At 35.6% G+C, this 16,727-nt stretch overlaps 1 protein-coding gene and 1 long non-coding RNA gene across 5 annotated transcripts; both read left to right on the top strand.

Moving 5' to 3' along the window:
* The first annotated feature begins 2,572 nt into the window (after positions 1-2,572).
* LOC120072350 (uncharacterized) lies at positions 2,573-12,581 on the top strand. 2 transcript variants are annotated; one of them, XM_090311235.1, is made up of 15 exons: positions 2,573-2,828; positions 4,853-5,364; positions 5,447-5,726; positions 6,071-6,369; positions 6,676-6,858; positions 7,110-7,859; positions 7,956-8,050; positions 8,150-8,209; positions 8,350-8,438; positions 8,957-9,520; positions 10,060-10,134; positions 10,322-10,392; positions 10,495-10,552; positions 11,027-11,291; positions 11,515-12,581. In XM_090311235.1, exons 2-15 carry the CDS (start codon positions 4,949-4,951, stop codon positions 12,216-12,218), a joined length of 3,909 nt encoding a protein of 1,302 aa, XP_090167361.1. In that variant the 5' UTR covers positions 2,573-2,828; positions 4,853-4,948; the 3' UTR covers positions 12,219-12,581. The 2 variants fall into 2 exon arrangements, with proteins under 2 accessions (XP_090167361.1, XP_038880760.2); XM_039024832.2 differs by having other exon boundaries at positions 2,630-2,828; positions 4,876-5,364.
* Positions 12,579-14,765, top strand: LOC150038035 (uncharacterized). Of its 3 annotated transcripts, none has more exons than XR_016527883.1 (5): positions 12,579-12,717; positions 12,859-12,957; positions 13,261-13,351; positions 13,530-13,580; positions 13,901-14,765. It is a non-coding gene; the product is annotated as an uncharacterized LOC150038035 (long non-coding RNA). The 3 variants fall into 3 exon arrangements; XR_016527884.1 differs by having other exon boundaries at positions 12,584-12,717; positions 12,862-12,957; XR_016527882.1 differs by lacking the exon at positions 12,579-12,717 and having other exon boundaries at positions 12,821-12,957.
* The last annotated feature ends 1,962 nt before the right edge of the window (positions 14,766-16,727 follow it).

Genomic DNA, 16,727 nt, shown 5'->3' with positions numbered 1-16,727 from the left:
TACAACTTAGGTTTCAAGGACGTTGTCTCCAAAACCCCCACCAAGGTGTGTCACCCTTGGACCTCAACTCCATATTTGGTCATTTAGAACACCAAATAATAGATTTAAGATATTTCAATAGATAGAATAATGATGTAATAGTCAATTCATATTCATTATATTTTATCTCCGTGACAATATATATATGAGTCCAACATAATTCAAGCAATTATTAATTTAAAAAAGTTCCTCCTAAATATATATGTATATAGTACATACATAACTTAAATGTCAGATGTCTAAGTACAAGAATGACAAAGGTTGAAGGACTAAAATGAAATGGACATTACAAAGTAAAAAAGAAAAAAATTGAAGGACCAAGACCAAACTCATATTTTAATAGTAGAAAGAAAAGACAGCAATGTTTTAAAATATCTAGTAAGCCATATTTGCAGGTACAACTCCAGTTCTAGTATGCTTCCAAATATTGCCTTTTATTAGGAGAATTAAATTGAAAGTAACTGTGCTTTCTTTCTATAATGCTTATGACTCATTCTTACCATGGAAGATGAAACCAATTAACTTTATAGTAAATTATAAACACTATATTTGTTTCACTTCTACACCACAAACTTTATTATAATTATTATTATTTCTTTATTAGGAGAAACTCACACACTTTTTATTAACTACACGATGCTATATAGAGAGAGCTATAATTGGGTGTAAGATGAACCTATTATCCCACTTTCATCGAAGGTGTATTTGGCCTAAGGTATTATGAAGTAGAAGTTGTGAACTCCACTCATTGTTTGGTCAAAGAAATTTGTGGGTCCCGCTACTAAAAGCATTCATTTTATAACTCTTTGGAGCTTATCATTCCACTCATTATCCCACGCACTCTTAAAGAAAATGTAGTAATAATTTGGAGATAATTGCCCAAAAGACCTATTTTAAATGTCCAAAATGGTAAATAGTCTAGTTTTTGAAAAAAATGTCAAATGCCCCTTTGCTGATATCATAACCACATGAAGCTATGATATTGTCATTCTTTTTTCTTTTTCCTCTTCTTCTCCGGTGCAAGAAATCTTCATCTACACGTCGTCTTTTTCTTCTTCTCATGCTTCTTCTCCTCTGTACGTCTTCTTTTCCTTCTCCGACATGATGAGTCCACAAGAGCAGTTTTGATGCAACCAACTCCGGTGAGCAAGAGCGAGAGAAAAGAGTGGTTTTGTGAGTGAGGAGTCGAAGAGAGAGTGAGACAAGTGAGAGACATAGTAATTTGTGAGTGAAAAAAATAAGAGAGAACAAGACGAGTGAGAGCCAGAGACAATTTGATAGGAACCACATAGATGAGTGTAGTTTGTAGTGCACCTAAATATTTTTCTTATATATATATATATTATATACATGTGGAATATATAACCAGTGCTCATGCTTTAACTTCTGTTATCACGAACCATAGTCACCATTTCAGATGGTCAACTAAAACCCATGTCACGGTGTAAGAAACATAAATTAAATTTCTCAATCATGTTTAATCTTGTAGAATATGCCCCCTATATTCACATGTAATACTATTATTACAAGCACTTATAAAATATTAGCTACAAATTGGATCTCATAGCTACAATTTGATAATAGAAAAAAATCGTGGGTTAAAATATCTTTTTGGTTTCTATATCATAAAGTTTTTTCGATTGTAAATCTTATAATTTCAATTGTTCAATTTTAATTCTTCTACTTTCAATACTCTCTCAAAGTTAATTTTTACCGAATTTGATTAAATAATAATAATAACTTTCATACAAAGAAATACAATATGTGAATATGTTTTCAAAAGTTAAAATAAAATTTTCAATAGATAATAAAGAGATTTTTTTTTTAAAAAAATAAACAATTAATTAGTAGTGGAAACTAAATTTAAGATTTATTAAAAATATAGGGATTGAATTTTGAAATTAAATGTACTTGAACAAAGTTAAAGTATATCACAGGCAATTTATATTTGTAATGCAACGACTTGTTTGAATTGACTTTCTAAATGTTTATAAATATATATATATAAAAAATATTTATAATCATTTAAAAAATCAATCTAAACGGGTCCCAAATTTCATAGGTTGGATTTCTTAATCTCACAGACTATCTAAAGCCTTCATGTTGTGACCAACAATATCTACAACTATACAAATTATAAACTGCACGACTCGGTTAAGAACTATTCACACACATTTGTATATTTATATTTGAAGCATAAATTAATCTTAATTATTAAAGTACAATTAAAACTATCCAAAATATAAAGTGAACTATATAAAGTAATTCATAATTAATGTAACATGTTTGGTTTAATACGAATTAAGCAAAAGAAAATAAAAAATATGAACAAAAATAGAAACATGTGATATACTATTCTTTGAAAAGTACTAATTTTCATCCGGTTCGAACTTCATCTTCCGGTTCGTATCACAAACAATCACCGCGACCAGGCTTGAGAAGCCGGTTCGACCCGGTCCAACCACAATCTTCCCAAAATACTCGATTCCCAACACCAATTTTAATTTATAGGCCAAATAGTAGCATGGGCAAAAGCGTAATTTAGCCTGACAATTTTCATTGCCGATCAAAGCAATGAGCTTCCTCCTCCATGGCTTCGCATGAACAACCTTCAATCTGGAGCTTCAACTCGTACATGAAAACAAAAAAAATTGTTCTTTTATTTTTTTTTGAATTTTTTCTAGTACTATCTGATTCTGTAAGAATTTTCCAAACCCTTGAATGTCTTGGATCGTAGTAGCTCGAGTTGAGCACGAATATCGACGATTAATATCGGATTGAAAGTTGAGGTAGATTCATTTCGCTTCTTTTAGTTTAATTTTAAATTTTAATCGAATTGAATTATCGTATTTTTGTTGTATATTTCTTAGTATTTCTGGTTGTTTGAAGTTGGATTGAAGGTGTTTTACGTATCTCGAGAATTTAGCTTCTAGGGTTCCTTCTTTCAAATGTGAGGTTTTCTGTTTAATTTTGGTTGGGTAGTTATTAAATAAAGTGTAATTAACATAAGGTCAACGAAGTAGAATGGAAACATTCTTTAATTAATTTTGGAGCTGGAAATACTTTTCTAGCAGAATCTAGATGGGTATGTCAATTGGTTATTGGAGTCAAGTTTATGAATGGAAATGCCATGGAAAAGATGTAAAAGTTGCAGATACAGAGCGGAATACTGTATGATGAAACTTGGTTCTTTCCGGAAATGAAATGTAGAAATTTCTTAAAGTTAAAGATATTTTATAGTTGAAAATTTGTATTTACTTGTTTTTTTTGGACATAGATTTTAGTCTGTTTTTATTATAATTTGTGAATTTTGGATCTTGGAATCTCCAAGTGTTTGGAACGTTAATGAACTGTATTGGGGTGGTGTTGATCAGTAGGCTAGCCATATGTGTGTTGAAATGCATTAGTTGATCCAACTTCGTGTTTTTTTAGATTTCTCTACTGTGTCGGCCTCAAATGGTTGGTAACTTCTTCTTCTTCTTCTTTTTTGTCCTAAACTATCATGATAACTTTTAAAGTCAATCTTTATATAATACTATTTTCCTTTGATTATGGTCCATTTGTCTTAGTTTGCGTTATTGCTGGTATAATCACACAATACTGGTTTAATGAAACTGCAACTATGTCCATGGTGCATTTTCACTTTTAGGATTTTTAAAGAGTGGTGTTTATGGCCAACCAAAGGATAACTCAACTAGTTAAGGCGTCGTCATAAGTTTGAATATCACTCGCTTAAGTTATTCAACTCAAAGAGTAGTGCCTATGAGGTTATTTGTATTCGTTGGAGGGGAGAGGTCTGTGTACATAGTCAACTGCCGTAGCTTGAGCACATTGAATTTCTGCAACTGTATCTATAGAAAAGTTGAGTTTCTTACATATTTCTTTCATCTTACAAATATTTAAGACCCTCATAGATGCGATACCTGATTGGAGCTTGTGTGCATGTTTACATGAATGAAATGTAGATGGGATTTTGATTCTAAAGACCGCCAGTGTCTGGGATAAAAAATGTTCTTTGTCTTGCATGGTTTGCAATTTGATCATGCTTTGGGTGCTTCCTATATTTGTGTCTACTTAACAAATAGTTTCACTTTTGAAAAATGGATTCACACTTCAACGTCAGTATCCTCACGTTTGGGGGTGGGCAGGGTTGGTTAAGTACTAATCATTGACTATTACGGGGGAAAAGTTTGAACATAAACCTAGGATCCGAGAGAGGTTGTCAAGAACCAGTAGCCAGTAGAAAATGTAATTTAGCAAGTTATGCCTATAGAAGTGAGTTCCACAGATGCAAGGATATAAAGGTAACTACAGGTATTCTTGGTTCATATATTGTGGATCTTGGAGCAGGAAAATATTTCTGACACTTGGGCACAAGTTATCTACTTAGTGGACCAATTATATAATCGCAGCCTTTATCTTCACCCATCTCCTTTCTTATGTAAATATCTTTTCAATGAAATATCTTTTTGATAAAAGTATCATACACCAGTTAATTAAAAAATTGGTCTTTTATTTTGTTGAGATAGTTTTATCTTATTAGTCTAAATTAGTTAGAACTTTTGGCCTTAAGAGGACACAAGGAGTTGATTGGGACATTAGAGACAATCTTTAGTTTCTGACCCAAAGTCTGTGTTCCTTGAATTGGGATAATTATTCAATAGGATTCCAGAGCTGTGCTTCTTAGCCAAGTATGTTTTCTTGTATTTATGTACTGAAATGCTAGCAATTCTTTTTTCTCTGAATATTAGGGTGTGAAGTTCTGTCCTTGTCTTCTTTCCTTATTTGTTTTTTTTCTTACAATCTTGGATAGGTAAACCATCTTTTTGTTTCAAGGTATGAGTCGGGAACTCCTTGCTGTGTGTTACTTTGCTTGCTATGGCATGGACGATGCACGGACTTTAACCTGATGGTGATGTCTAGCAAGTTTGAATTCACTTCAAGTAGCCCAGATAGACCATTACACTCTAGTGGGCAACGTGGAGCCCACATGGCCGTTCCACTGGACAGATCTGGTAGCTTTCGCGAGAGTTTGGAGAATCCAAATTTATCTACTCTTTCAAATATGTCGAGAAGTGCTTCTGCTGTATCACAGGGGGACGTTTTAAATTTCTTGCAATGCTTGCATTTTGGTCGAAAGTTGGTTGCTACAGATGAAAAGTCTAATCGCCAAGGGGACTTCAGCAGACAGTTGCAACTTGCTCTTAGTATGTCACCAGACGATTCTCCATCTAGTTCTTCAAAAGGTAAATTGCCATCATCTGTGATGCCAGAAGAAATCAAACGGATGAAGGTTAGTCTACGTGAGTGCTCTATCAAAGCCAGGTAACTCTTCATAAACTTTGTATTTTGGATCAGAATTTGTCCAATTTCTTTGTCAGATCCTTTGATTTTTTATTTTCTTCAGGGAACGCTTGAAACTTTTCAATGAAGCCTTATCTGTATTTAACAAGTTTTTCCCAAGTGTACCATCAAAAAAGAGATCCCGGTCAGAAGGTTATAACAATGAGCGGTCCAATCTCATTTTATCTGGTGAGCGGTCTGCGAGGGGGCAAGTAGGCAAGTTTGGAAATCAGAGTCATGCAATCAATGGTGTTTTTGAGCATGAGATGCAGAAATCTGAAGAACGAATAAAAAATGCTTTGCCGAATAAACGCACAAGAACTTCTTTGGTGGATGCAAGGGGGGTTTGTACCTTATACCTCATACATATTTATGTGCTATTATGGCTTTTTATTCAATATTTTGACCCTTTTTCGTATTTTATATGTATGTTTTATACGGTTAACTCATTAGAATGGGCTTTTTGTAGTTGTCCAAATTTTCTTGCCTTTTTATGTTTGACAAATCTTTGATACCCATATATTTCTTGCTTAAATCTTATGTCATACTTAAATATCTCTTGAGTACTAGTAGATTTTTCACAATTTTATTGATATGTTGCAGTTATCCATGCATTTGTGCTGAGATTTATGTGAAATTCAGCTCAGCTTCTGTTCCTTGACAGTCTTCATGGTTTCAAAATCTACAGATGGATGTTCGTGGTAATCCTCCTGTGAGACCATCTGGAGCTGCAGACAGGGAAAGAGATGCACTAAGGCTTCCAAATAGTGGTGCTGTTCCAGGTGAAGATAGGAGTTTATCAATTGGCGTCGATGGTTGGGAGAAGTCAAAAATGAAGAAAAAGCGATCTGGAATAAAGCCAGATGTCTCTTCAAGCAGTCAATCAACGAAACCAGTAGATAGCTATGATGAAGTTAAGCAACAATTGCAGCAAAGACCTGTTTCTGATGCTCGATCACGAATAAATAAAGATAGCCATGGGTTTAGGTATGACTTCTTAAATCTGTAAACATCCCTCTTATAGTCACTATTTGACCATGTGGCTTAATGACATATATTTATGTATCAATTTGATGACTAAATTTTTGGTAACGATGAATTAGTTATGGTCTATGACACATTTTAGTCATATACTCAGGTAAATATCTTTGATATTTCTGATGAAGATGATGCTGGAATATGCATGCAAATCCTTGCCACTTATATTTTACTTTATACTATGGTTTTATGCTTGAAGCTTGCATAGTCGAGATTGCCCCTTGGAGAGTGATAATTATAATGTGGTTTTTATAGGCCAGGGTTTGCTAATGGAGCTTCTGGTGTTGGAAAATCTGATGCTGTTGCCCAACAAAATGGCTTGGGTATTCGTTCATCCATGTCCAGGACTGATTTGGACGGCAATTCCCTTGTCAATGACAGGAGAGATAATTCTTTTGGTTCAGACAAAGAAAGAGTGAATCTCCGGGGTGTTAATAAGTATATCTCTTCCTTGCTACAAGTACTCAAATCATTTTTTAAATGGTCAAAGCCATTGATTGCATGGTCTGAATCTTTTTGCTACATTTTCCCTCTTTCACATGCATTCTCCTTCCGTTTAATTCTTGGATTTTAGTTGGTTTAAAATATTTTCCAAGCATTATTACAAATTTGAGATTTGAAATGTCCTTCACCTCTGTTTGCTCTATTTTGATCATATACTTATGAATTTTCCATCTGTCAATTGGTAGGTCGAATGTCCGTGACGACTTTGTTTCAACCAGTCCTACATCAAATGCTAAAGTAAATCCATCTGTTCGTGCTCCGCGGTCCGGTTCAGGCGTTGCTCCAAAATTTTCCCCGGTTGTTCATAGAGCAGTTGCTTCTAATGATTGGGATATGTCAAATTGCACAAATAAGCCTACTGCTCCTGTTGGTGTGAGCAATCGTAAACGCATGACATCAATGCGGTCCTCATCCCCTCCAGTTTCCCATTGGGCAAGCCAGAGACCACAGAAGATCTCCCGCATTGCAAGGAGGACCAATCTGGTTCCTATTGTTTCAAGCAATGATGATAATCCTTTGGATAACACATCTGATGTTGTGGGCAATGATACTGGCTTGGGATTTGGTAGACACATGTCTGGTAGTTCTCCACAGCAAATGAAAATAAAAGGTGAACCATTATCCTCAGCTGCCCAATCTGAAAGCGAGGAATCTGGGGCTGCTGAGATCAAATCTAGAGAGAAGACCCGAAAATCGGACGATTTAGATGATAAATCTGAACAAGGTGTTCAAAAGGTACCTTCTTTAGTTCTGCCGACTAGGAAGAATAAGTTGGTTGATGAAGACATAGGAGATGGGGTTCGGAGACAAGGGAGGACTGGCCGTTCTTTTACTTCCACTAGGTCTCTCATGCCAATGACAGTTGAGAAGATTGATGCTGTAGGAACTGCAAAACAGCTTAGAAGTGCCAGACTTGGATTTGATAAAGTTGAAAGGTTAGACATATTTTGTATACATGAAGTTTCTAGGAAATGTCATTGCGATATTTCATTTAGTTTCAAAATTCTCATTATTTTTCAAATTCCACTCAGCAAGGCAGGTCGTCCACCTACTAGGAAATTTACTGACCGCAAGGCATATAAACGTCAAAAGCATTCGGCAATCAATGTGGGGACAGATTTTCTTGGTATTGTACTTCAGCTTTGAACAGCAGCTTCTTTGTTAGTGTGAGAATTCCTCCCTCATATCACCCCTTGTCTAATCATGTTTGGTTGACTTGTCTTAGTTGGATCAGATCATGGGCATGAAGAGCTATTGGCTGCTGCTAATGCTGTTACAAATCCTGGTTTGTTCTTAAGATTGCATGCAAACATGTTTCTCTACAGATGTCAAATGTGTTTTTGTTTTTTCTTTTCAATAAGAAACTGAATGTTAAATGCTAGTTTATCTTTCATGTTGCATATGTTAATCACTCTGCTGCAACAGGTCGCACTTTTTTCAGCCCATTTTGGAGACAGATGGAGCAATTTTTTCGTTTTATATCTGAAGCAGATATTACGCACTTAAGAAAGCAAGTATGGCCTATATTTTCTAGTTACCATTACTTTTCTTTTTTTGTTTCTATCCCTTTATTTTAATCCAGCGGATACTGCAAAGATGGTTATTTCCCCCTTGAAGTGCTATGAATATAATATTTTATATTTCTGCACCTTGAATTAAGTAAAAGATGGAAGGTGGAACATGCTCACGATCTGGTTTCATTTCAGGTTATTGAGCTGAAACTAATAAGCAGAACTTTTGTTTTAGCGGGTTGCATATTCTTTCTAAAATATGAGGCTTCTTTTGAAATTTTCTCTGCTTCTAGTCATCCAGCAGTAGTGTTCTATTTCATCTGAGCACCGATTGTTTTAATTACCTTTTCATGCTTGGCTTCTATGAACAAATCATTTCGTAGATTCCCATCCAAGTTAGTCATGGTTTAATAACTGCTGTAGTTTTATGTCAAAACTATCCTAAATTTTTTCCTTATAGAAAAAAAATGAAAACAAAACTATCCTAATTTTTCTAAGTTCCTGCTTGGTTTCTCTTTCAGGGAGATCTTGAAGGTGCTGCATCGGGGCCAAAAGTTGTTTCAGACAAGGACGCTTACAATATTAGTCACGATAATTTTGAGCACATTGAAAATGAAGCAAGAGGAGAGGTTCCTTTAGAACATATAATTCAAAAGTCAAAAGATCATACTGTAATTCCTTTATACCAGAGACTCTTAGCCTCGTTAATTCCAGAGGAGGTGGCTGACAACGAAAGTGAGGACTCCGAATTTGATAGATACGGAATGTCTGAGTTGGATGAAGATTTTAAACCAAACAAACTGAGTCACGAAATTTCACCTAGTTCTCAGTTTTCTGGGCATTCTGCTAATGATGATTATAACATGAGAGGAGGATCGGGATCAGATCAATATATGCCTGAAACAGATAGACAGGGCATTCCAAACTCTGTGATGATGTTAAATTTCTCAAATTCCCTGAATGGCTTGGTCTCTAATCAAGCTTTGCCTGGAATGGCCTGTCCAGAGTTTCAGTATGAAGACATGCCATTGAATGAGAAACTTCTCTTGGAGATTCAAAGTATTGGAATTTTCCCAGATTCGGTGGTATGTTTACATTCAACTAATTAATTCTTCGGTAGAGGAAATAGATTGAGACATTTCTCCGATGGCACTAATGTATCTTGTCCAATACCTGGAGTGGTTTTATATGTGAATGAACAATTGACATCATTTAAATATTGCTGAAATTTCTTACCCTAGTGTTAAAATTGGTCTCGTGAGTTTTCTTTTAAATATTGAAATCATGTTACATCATTTAGACAGTTCACTGTTCATATTTTTAACATATATATATTATAAGGACTCGGCAATACCTTAGGTCCCTGCAATCCCAAGCCTAAAGTGAAAATATGAAAACATGTTTTTCTTATTTAATAAATGTTATGGAACGGCCAAATGTCTTAGAAGTATTAATGCTAGACATAAATGGATGTGGCTCTTCTTATAAATATAGCATTCGTTTTTCCATTGTAAGCCATGTATTAAGTTTTGGCTCCTACACATACTTTGTGTTGATTCCATTCTTTCAGTTTTATCCCTTGTAATTATAAATAAATTGAAATAATGGTCTGTGCTTTTTTCAGCCTGAAATGTTACAGATAGAAGAGGAAGAGATCACCAATGACATCCGTCAGTTGGAAGAGAAGAAGAATGAGCTGGTATTCCTTTACTCAATGAGTTAAAACTTGCACATTGTAATGATTCTTGCTACACATATCTATATACTTGTCATGGCTTGGTACCTGCATTTTGATTATAGTTCTCAGCTTATTGTGGCAAAATTTCTTACGTTACAATATATTCTTTTCTGAGCACTTTTCTGGTTTCATTCATTGATGCAAATAGGTTTCAAGAAAGAATTCTTTGCTCCACAAACTGTTACAGTCTGCCTTGGGCACAAAGCAACTTCAAGAAAAGTATTGTTTTCTGTTTGGACTGTTTAATGCATAGTAGCATTTTAACTTTCATCAAATCTTCAGCATATTCAAGGTGTTAACAACATTTTTAAATCCCCACAGGGAGTTTGAAAGGCTTGCCATGGATAAACTTGTTGCAATGGCTTACGAGAAGTATATGGTAATCTTCCCTTTCAGCTTTATTGTTAGCTTTGCAAACTTGTTGGCTTTTCCTATGAGTTTCACTGTTTCTCCATTGCCCTTAATTAAGCACATGAACTCTCTGTGACCATTGCAAGCCATATATGATATATGTGAACCTTCTAAAGTTGGATAATGGTTTCAGATAACTGATGAAGACATAATAGGAAATGGACAAAGAAATTCTTTTATTCCACATACTGGTTCTGTTTTCTTTGCCCCCTAGAATGAGAACTATTAACTGGTTTTATTTTATTTTATTTTCTAGCAGAAGTATGAGATGTACAATTTTATTTTTGCTGCCAGTTTTCATTTTTTAATTTTAGCTTGATTTGTTGAGAATGAGCGCTTTCTTTCAACTCCACTAATTCACAAGCCCATTATGCTCTTCAATGTTACATATTTGTTTATCCTTTCTATATGGAGATATAAGTTACAAAATTTTGCTGCACAGGCTTGTAAAGTTTCTAATGCCTCTAGTGGAAAGAGTTCCAATAACAAAATGGCAAAGCAAGCTGCCTTGGCATTTGTTAAAAGAACATTGAACCGTTGTCATAAATTTGAGGATACAGGAAAGAGCTTCTTCAGTGAGCCTTCATTTAGAGAGATATATTCTTCCTGGTCTGTCAATCCCAATGGTGAAAGGCAATCAGATCCTGTGGAGGGTGAATCAGAGAAATCATATGCCTCCATTCAATCTCTGGATGCCAGAGTCTCAGGTGTGTATTAAGATGCCTTGTAGAAATTTGCGAAATTCTGTGAATAATCCTGTGATATCTTCGACATGAACCTCAATATTGCCATTTTTGTCATTCTGACTAATTTTAATTTGATATTTTTTTTCCATTAACTTCATGTAGATTGTGGGTGATTTTTTTAGTAATATATTTTGTGGAAATTGATTTAGCAAAAGTCACCTACAGAATCATCTCTCTTCCGCAGCTTTGGCAGGTTCACAGAATAGCCCTTCACACTTTAGTCAGAATGTGGAAAACCACGATGTTACCTCTGGCAATGTGCTTCCACCTGCTAATCACCAAGCTGAGAGAACAACCGGAAGAGAAGAAATATGGTCAAACAGGGTGAAAAAGAGAGAACTGTTGCTTGATGATGTCGGTAATGCAGGTGCCCCATCAGTCATTGGGAGTTGTATTTCAAGCAGTGCAAAAGGGAAGAGGAGTGAAAGGGATAGAGATGGTAAAGGACATAACAGAGAGGTGTCGTCTAGAAACGGAACTAAAATTGGTAGGCCAGCATTATCAAATACTAAAGGGGAAAGGAAAACTAAGACAAAGCCCAAGCACAAAACTGCCCAATTATCAATTTCTGTTAATGGCCTTCTAGGCAAGATGCCAGAGCAACCAAAATCAACGCTGTCTCCTCTACCAAAATCAAGTACTTCAACTGGTGGTTCAAAAGAAAAGGATCAATTTGGCTTGGATGGACTTGATGACCCTGACTCCATAGATTTATCTAATCTTCAATTACCAGGAATGGATGTATTAGGTGTTCCTGATGATCTTGATGGCCAGGGTCAGGATCTGGGTTCATGGTTAAATATTGATGAGGATGGTTTACAAGATCAAGACTTCATGGGCCTTGAGATTCCAATGGATGACCTCTCAGATTTAAATATGATGGTTTGAAGTTGCCCTCCTTGTATAGTCTTCAAGTCTTGTTTATTAATACTTTACAAACTAAAAGGAAATCCTACGTTAAGAGTGACTGGTAGTTGCATAGTTATTGGCTACCGATCCAAATTAGGTTATTAGATTCTTTTGAGGCTCCTCTTCAAGTTATTTCAAGTAAATCTTTCGGATGTTTGGAATTTTGCTCCTGTATTTAGTTGGTGACTTTGACTGTAAAGATAGTCTTGTTCAAGCTACAAGTTAGTATAGTCATAGTGATATCTAGGGTACACAGTATCCTTCATGTAGCTTTTTGATCAGAGAATGATTCCTCTTGTACATAAGTTCATATTTGAAATAAATCAGCCTTTTATTCTACAAGGGTCTGGAAATTGTTTAAACTTTATTTCCTAATTTCTTATGGTACATAATTCTTAAAGCATAGTTAATCTGTCAAAACTGATGCAGCGGATATACAGATAGGAAACGGCCATCAAAATCTGCTTGGGAATGTAAGGTGAGTTTTGAAGTTGCAACTTATAAATTGAATGCTTTGGATATTATTTCTCGTGCTCATGCTAGGAGATCATCGTTAACAGTTTTAAACGACTTGGGTTTTGCTAGTGTATTATTATCCTTAACGTTCTTATGCATTCAGAAGTAATGGAGCCTCTCCAACCTCCATCATGGTGTGGAGGATTCTAGTATTAGAGTGGAAAGGAGTAACAAATCGCAGACTTCTAGAGAGCTTGCTTTGGTAACATAAATTTCATTTCCCAATTTTTGTTTAAAAGGATTTTCTTTTATAATTATTGATATGCTTATTTCTAAGGGAACCCATGAAGAAGACAGTTATAAATTAATCTTGATACAAGACATATTTGTACTTTCTTTCCTTTTTATTTTCAGATTTAAGGGTATTTAGAGAGTTTCAAAGTTGCAATACATTACTTGAGTTTTCTGAAGAAACTTTTATGTACTAGGAACAGAGTCCTAGTTGCATCGGTATAGGGGATACTGATAGCCTTCTTGATTGATCTTCTGATGTGTCTTGCTGCAGGTCTTCAATCCATTCACTTGGGAAACTGGTTTACACTTTCCATAACTTGATGTTACCAAAGATATTTGCTTGGTAACTACAAAAGCTTGAGGTAAACAAAACTGAAAGTTTCAGTTTCTCATTTTCATCCGCCCTTTTAAGACTGAAACTAGGAATGAAATTGGAGAGCAAAAAAGAAAGGGGAAAAAAAAAGATGTAAAAGGGATACTGATAGACTTTTTATATATATATATATATATATATATTTATGCTTATTTCTCTTGCTGCAGGTCTCCAATTCATCCACTTAAGAAACTGATTTCGATTTTCCTTACTTTGAGGTAATACCAAACGAAATATACATTTCTAGTCAATACAATAGCTTGAATGAAGTAAATAAATTTGAAAGAGTAGGACGTTAGTTTGTCATTTTCATCCAGCCCCTTTAGGATCAAGACTTAACTTTTTATTCTCGGTCTGTTAATTTGTTGTTTGGGTGGTCAAAATTACATAACTAATTTGCTGCATATCTGGATTTCTTTTACAAGCATCTATTCTTCCTATATTACAAAAGAAAAAACAGTTTATGCATTGTCAATACTGGTCATTGTTATTTTTAGAGGAAATATAGACAAACACCTGAAAGTTCGATTACGTGCAGGAAATGAAATCTGAAGATAAACTGTTTAGCCATATAATGGTCATGTCAGGGGACATGGACACCACCAGGAGTTCGAACTTTGTTGAATCCCATACCAGAACTTTGAGCATTTTTACCACAAATGCATTATTCCTTCCTTGAATGCTCACTTCCCTGGAAAATTAATGTGAGATTGCAACCTGATATCGGACATGGAGGATCTGAAATCAGAGGAAGACAGGCTAGCAGCTGACAAATGGCGGCTCTCTCCATCATGAAGCTGAGGCACTGTGGACATTGGACACTTCTTACGAGTGCAATCTGGATGCGGAAATCATCTGTCAGAAACTCTCACGGGAAGACGATGTTTAGACTCGGAGCGTTTTATAATCTCAAATGGTGGTGTTGTGCTTAAACTCAGTCTCCACATTCTTTGATTCTTTAGAAGTTGCTTTCAGAAAAGAATCAGTTTCCAATGTGGGATGTCCTGCTAGGTAAACAACGATGTGGGATGGTAGAAGGTTTCATCACAAATCAAAGATGCAACCAAACTGCCCATAATCTAGCAAGCCATGTTAGACGAATATGAACAACACAAGTGTGGATCGAAGACCATTCCCTTGGGTGAAGCTTTATGTTTCTTCTTTTTCTCATATGCTTCAAGTTATGTTTCTTCTTTTTCTCATACGATGTAAGATTTGTATGATATTAGTAAGGGAGGGAGGGGTATTACAGATAATTAACTAATGTCTTGACTACAAACAAAAGGGAATTATGGACCTTAGAAGGTGTGAATCATTTTGGCGTGAGTTTTCATCATGAGACTTTGAGAGAGTGTGCCTTCTCGAAAGGTTATTGGTATATTATAACTTCATGTATTCCTATACTTGTGTTCTTAGTATTTCTATTTTTTCCCCCCTCTTTGTGAGGTGGTATCCTAACAATTATGTACTTATGGATGGTTATGGCCATCCTAGGATTCTTTAGAAGCTACGTGCACAAATTTAACTTCAGATAACAATACAAAACAAATTGGATACCATTGCATTCGTTAGAATGTTGTTCACCGATCCCACCAACCCCCACAGCCCAACCTCCAGATACTTCACAAAACTCCCTCACTATCCATGATGTGGTTCCTATCCTTGCTGAACATGGACTTTGCATCATGGCAATCCCATCCCAGCCGCCACCAAAACCTAAAAGACACCAATCTACGGTTGGGAAACGAAATAAAATGCAAGGGGAACTTCAAAAATCCATTCGAGAATTCATTATGATAAAGCAGCCACTCTATGTTGGCCAATGAAGATTATCTCATGGAATGTTTGAGGCTTAAATTCTTTGGAAAACATGCTTTGGTTAAGAAGCTTATTCAGCAAAGTAATCCTGGCATTGTTCTTCTCTAGGAAACCAAAGTATCAGAAGTGGACTCCTTTATAATCAAATCTTTATGGAGTTCATTTATTGGCTGGACAACACTGGATGCGATAGACTCATCAGGAGGTATTTTAATCTTTTAGCGTGCTCCTGACTATATTGTTCATGAGGTTATTACATGCATTTATTCTATATCTTTACATATAGTTTTGTTAGATTGTCTCTTTTTGGCTCTCTGCTGTCTGTGGGCCTTCTCATAATATATGTCGAACAGAATACCGGTAAGAATTGGATGATCTAGTTGGATTGGGAGGTGACAGTGATTCTAGTGTGACTTGATGGTCTTGGGAAAAATCTCACGATCATTCCATATCCTCCAGTATGTGGATGTTCAACCAATGGATATCCAATTATCAGTTATGTGATTTACCTTTGAATAATGGGAACTTTACTTGGTCCAGCTTTGGTTCTCCATGCTACTTATCTCTGCTGGATTTGTTTTTTTTACCACAGACAACTATCTTTATAAATTTGATACTATGACTGTGCAATATCTTGATAGAATCACATCAGATAACTATCTTTTGATTCTCTCTACTAGTAATATAGTTTGGGGTCCTTGTCCATTTCGTTTGGAGAATTCCTGATTACAAGACACATCCTTTCAACCTTTTGTTGAGGATTGGTGGAACGGAAACCCAACTATAGGATGGCCCCGTCATGGTTTGATGATGAAGTTAAAAGACTTGAAATGTTTTCTTAGAACTTGGCATCAAAACTAGGTTAATTTTGCAACGAGGCTTCCTTTTATATCACAGCTTAACTATCTTGATAATCTAGAGGATATTATGTTAGACCCCCCATCATCAATATGTACAAGAGGAGGGATAGAAAAGGAAAATTGTCTAGAATAGTGGAAGTTGAAAAAGAATATTTGGATGGGGGTGGAGCATGACCAAGAAAAAGAAATATAACCGTATGGATAAGGAAAGGGACCACTTCTGTTCTTCAAATAACAGAGTATAGCGAGGGTGAAAAAGGAGAGAAGAATTTGGGTTATTTGCTAAAGAGCTTCAGCTAAATGAGAGAAACAACCCTTTCAAATAGGCTGGTTCCTATCTTTTTCCTTTAGAGTTTTCTTGTTTTCGATATTAGTTCTTGAGGATTATATCTGTAATATTTTCCCTATTGTTGCATAAATATAGTAGAACTTGCTCTGTTTTTCTAGGAATATCTTCTTTGTTGGGTATCAGAGCCATAAAACATCCTGGGGCGAACAAGGCAAATGACACAAAAACAAATGGAAGAGAGAGTGGAAGCCAATAAGAAAGAAGTATCAAGTATGAAGGATATGTTGCTGGTACTATGCAAGAAATTGAGAAACTAACCTAGGAGGTGAAGGAGACGAGCTCGTTGCGGAAGGCGACTGAATTAGGTACGTATGAGGGCTCGAAACTTAAAATGAAGG

The sequence above is a fragment of the Benincasa hispida genome, chromosome 2 (genome assembly GCF_027475165.1).
Source record: "Benincasa hispida cultivar pf3 chromosome 2, pf3_genome.v1.1, whole genome shotgun sequence".
Classification (NCBI taxonomy): domain Eukaryota; kingdom Viridiplantae; phylum Streptophyta; class Magnoliopsida; order Cucurbitales; family Cucurbitaceae; genus Benincasa; species Benincasa hispida.
The sequence above is the reverse complement of the archived record's forward strand: the minus strand, read 5'-3'. Positions and strand labels throughout refer to the sequence as shown.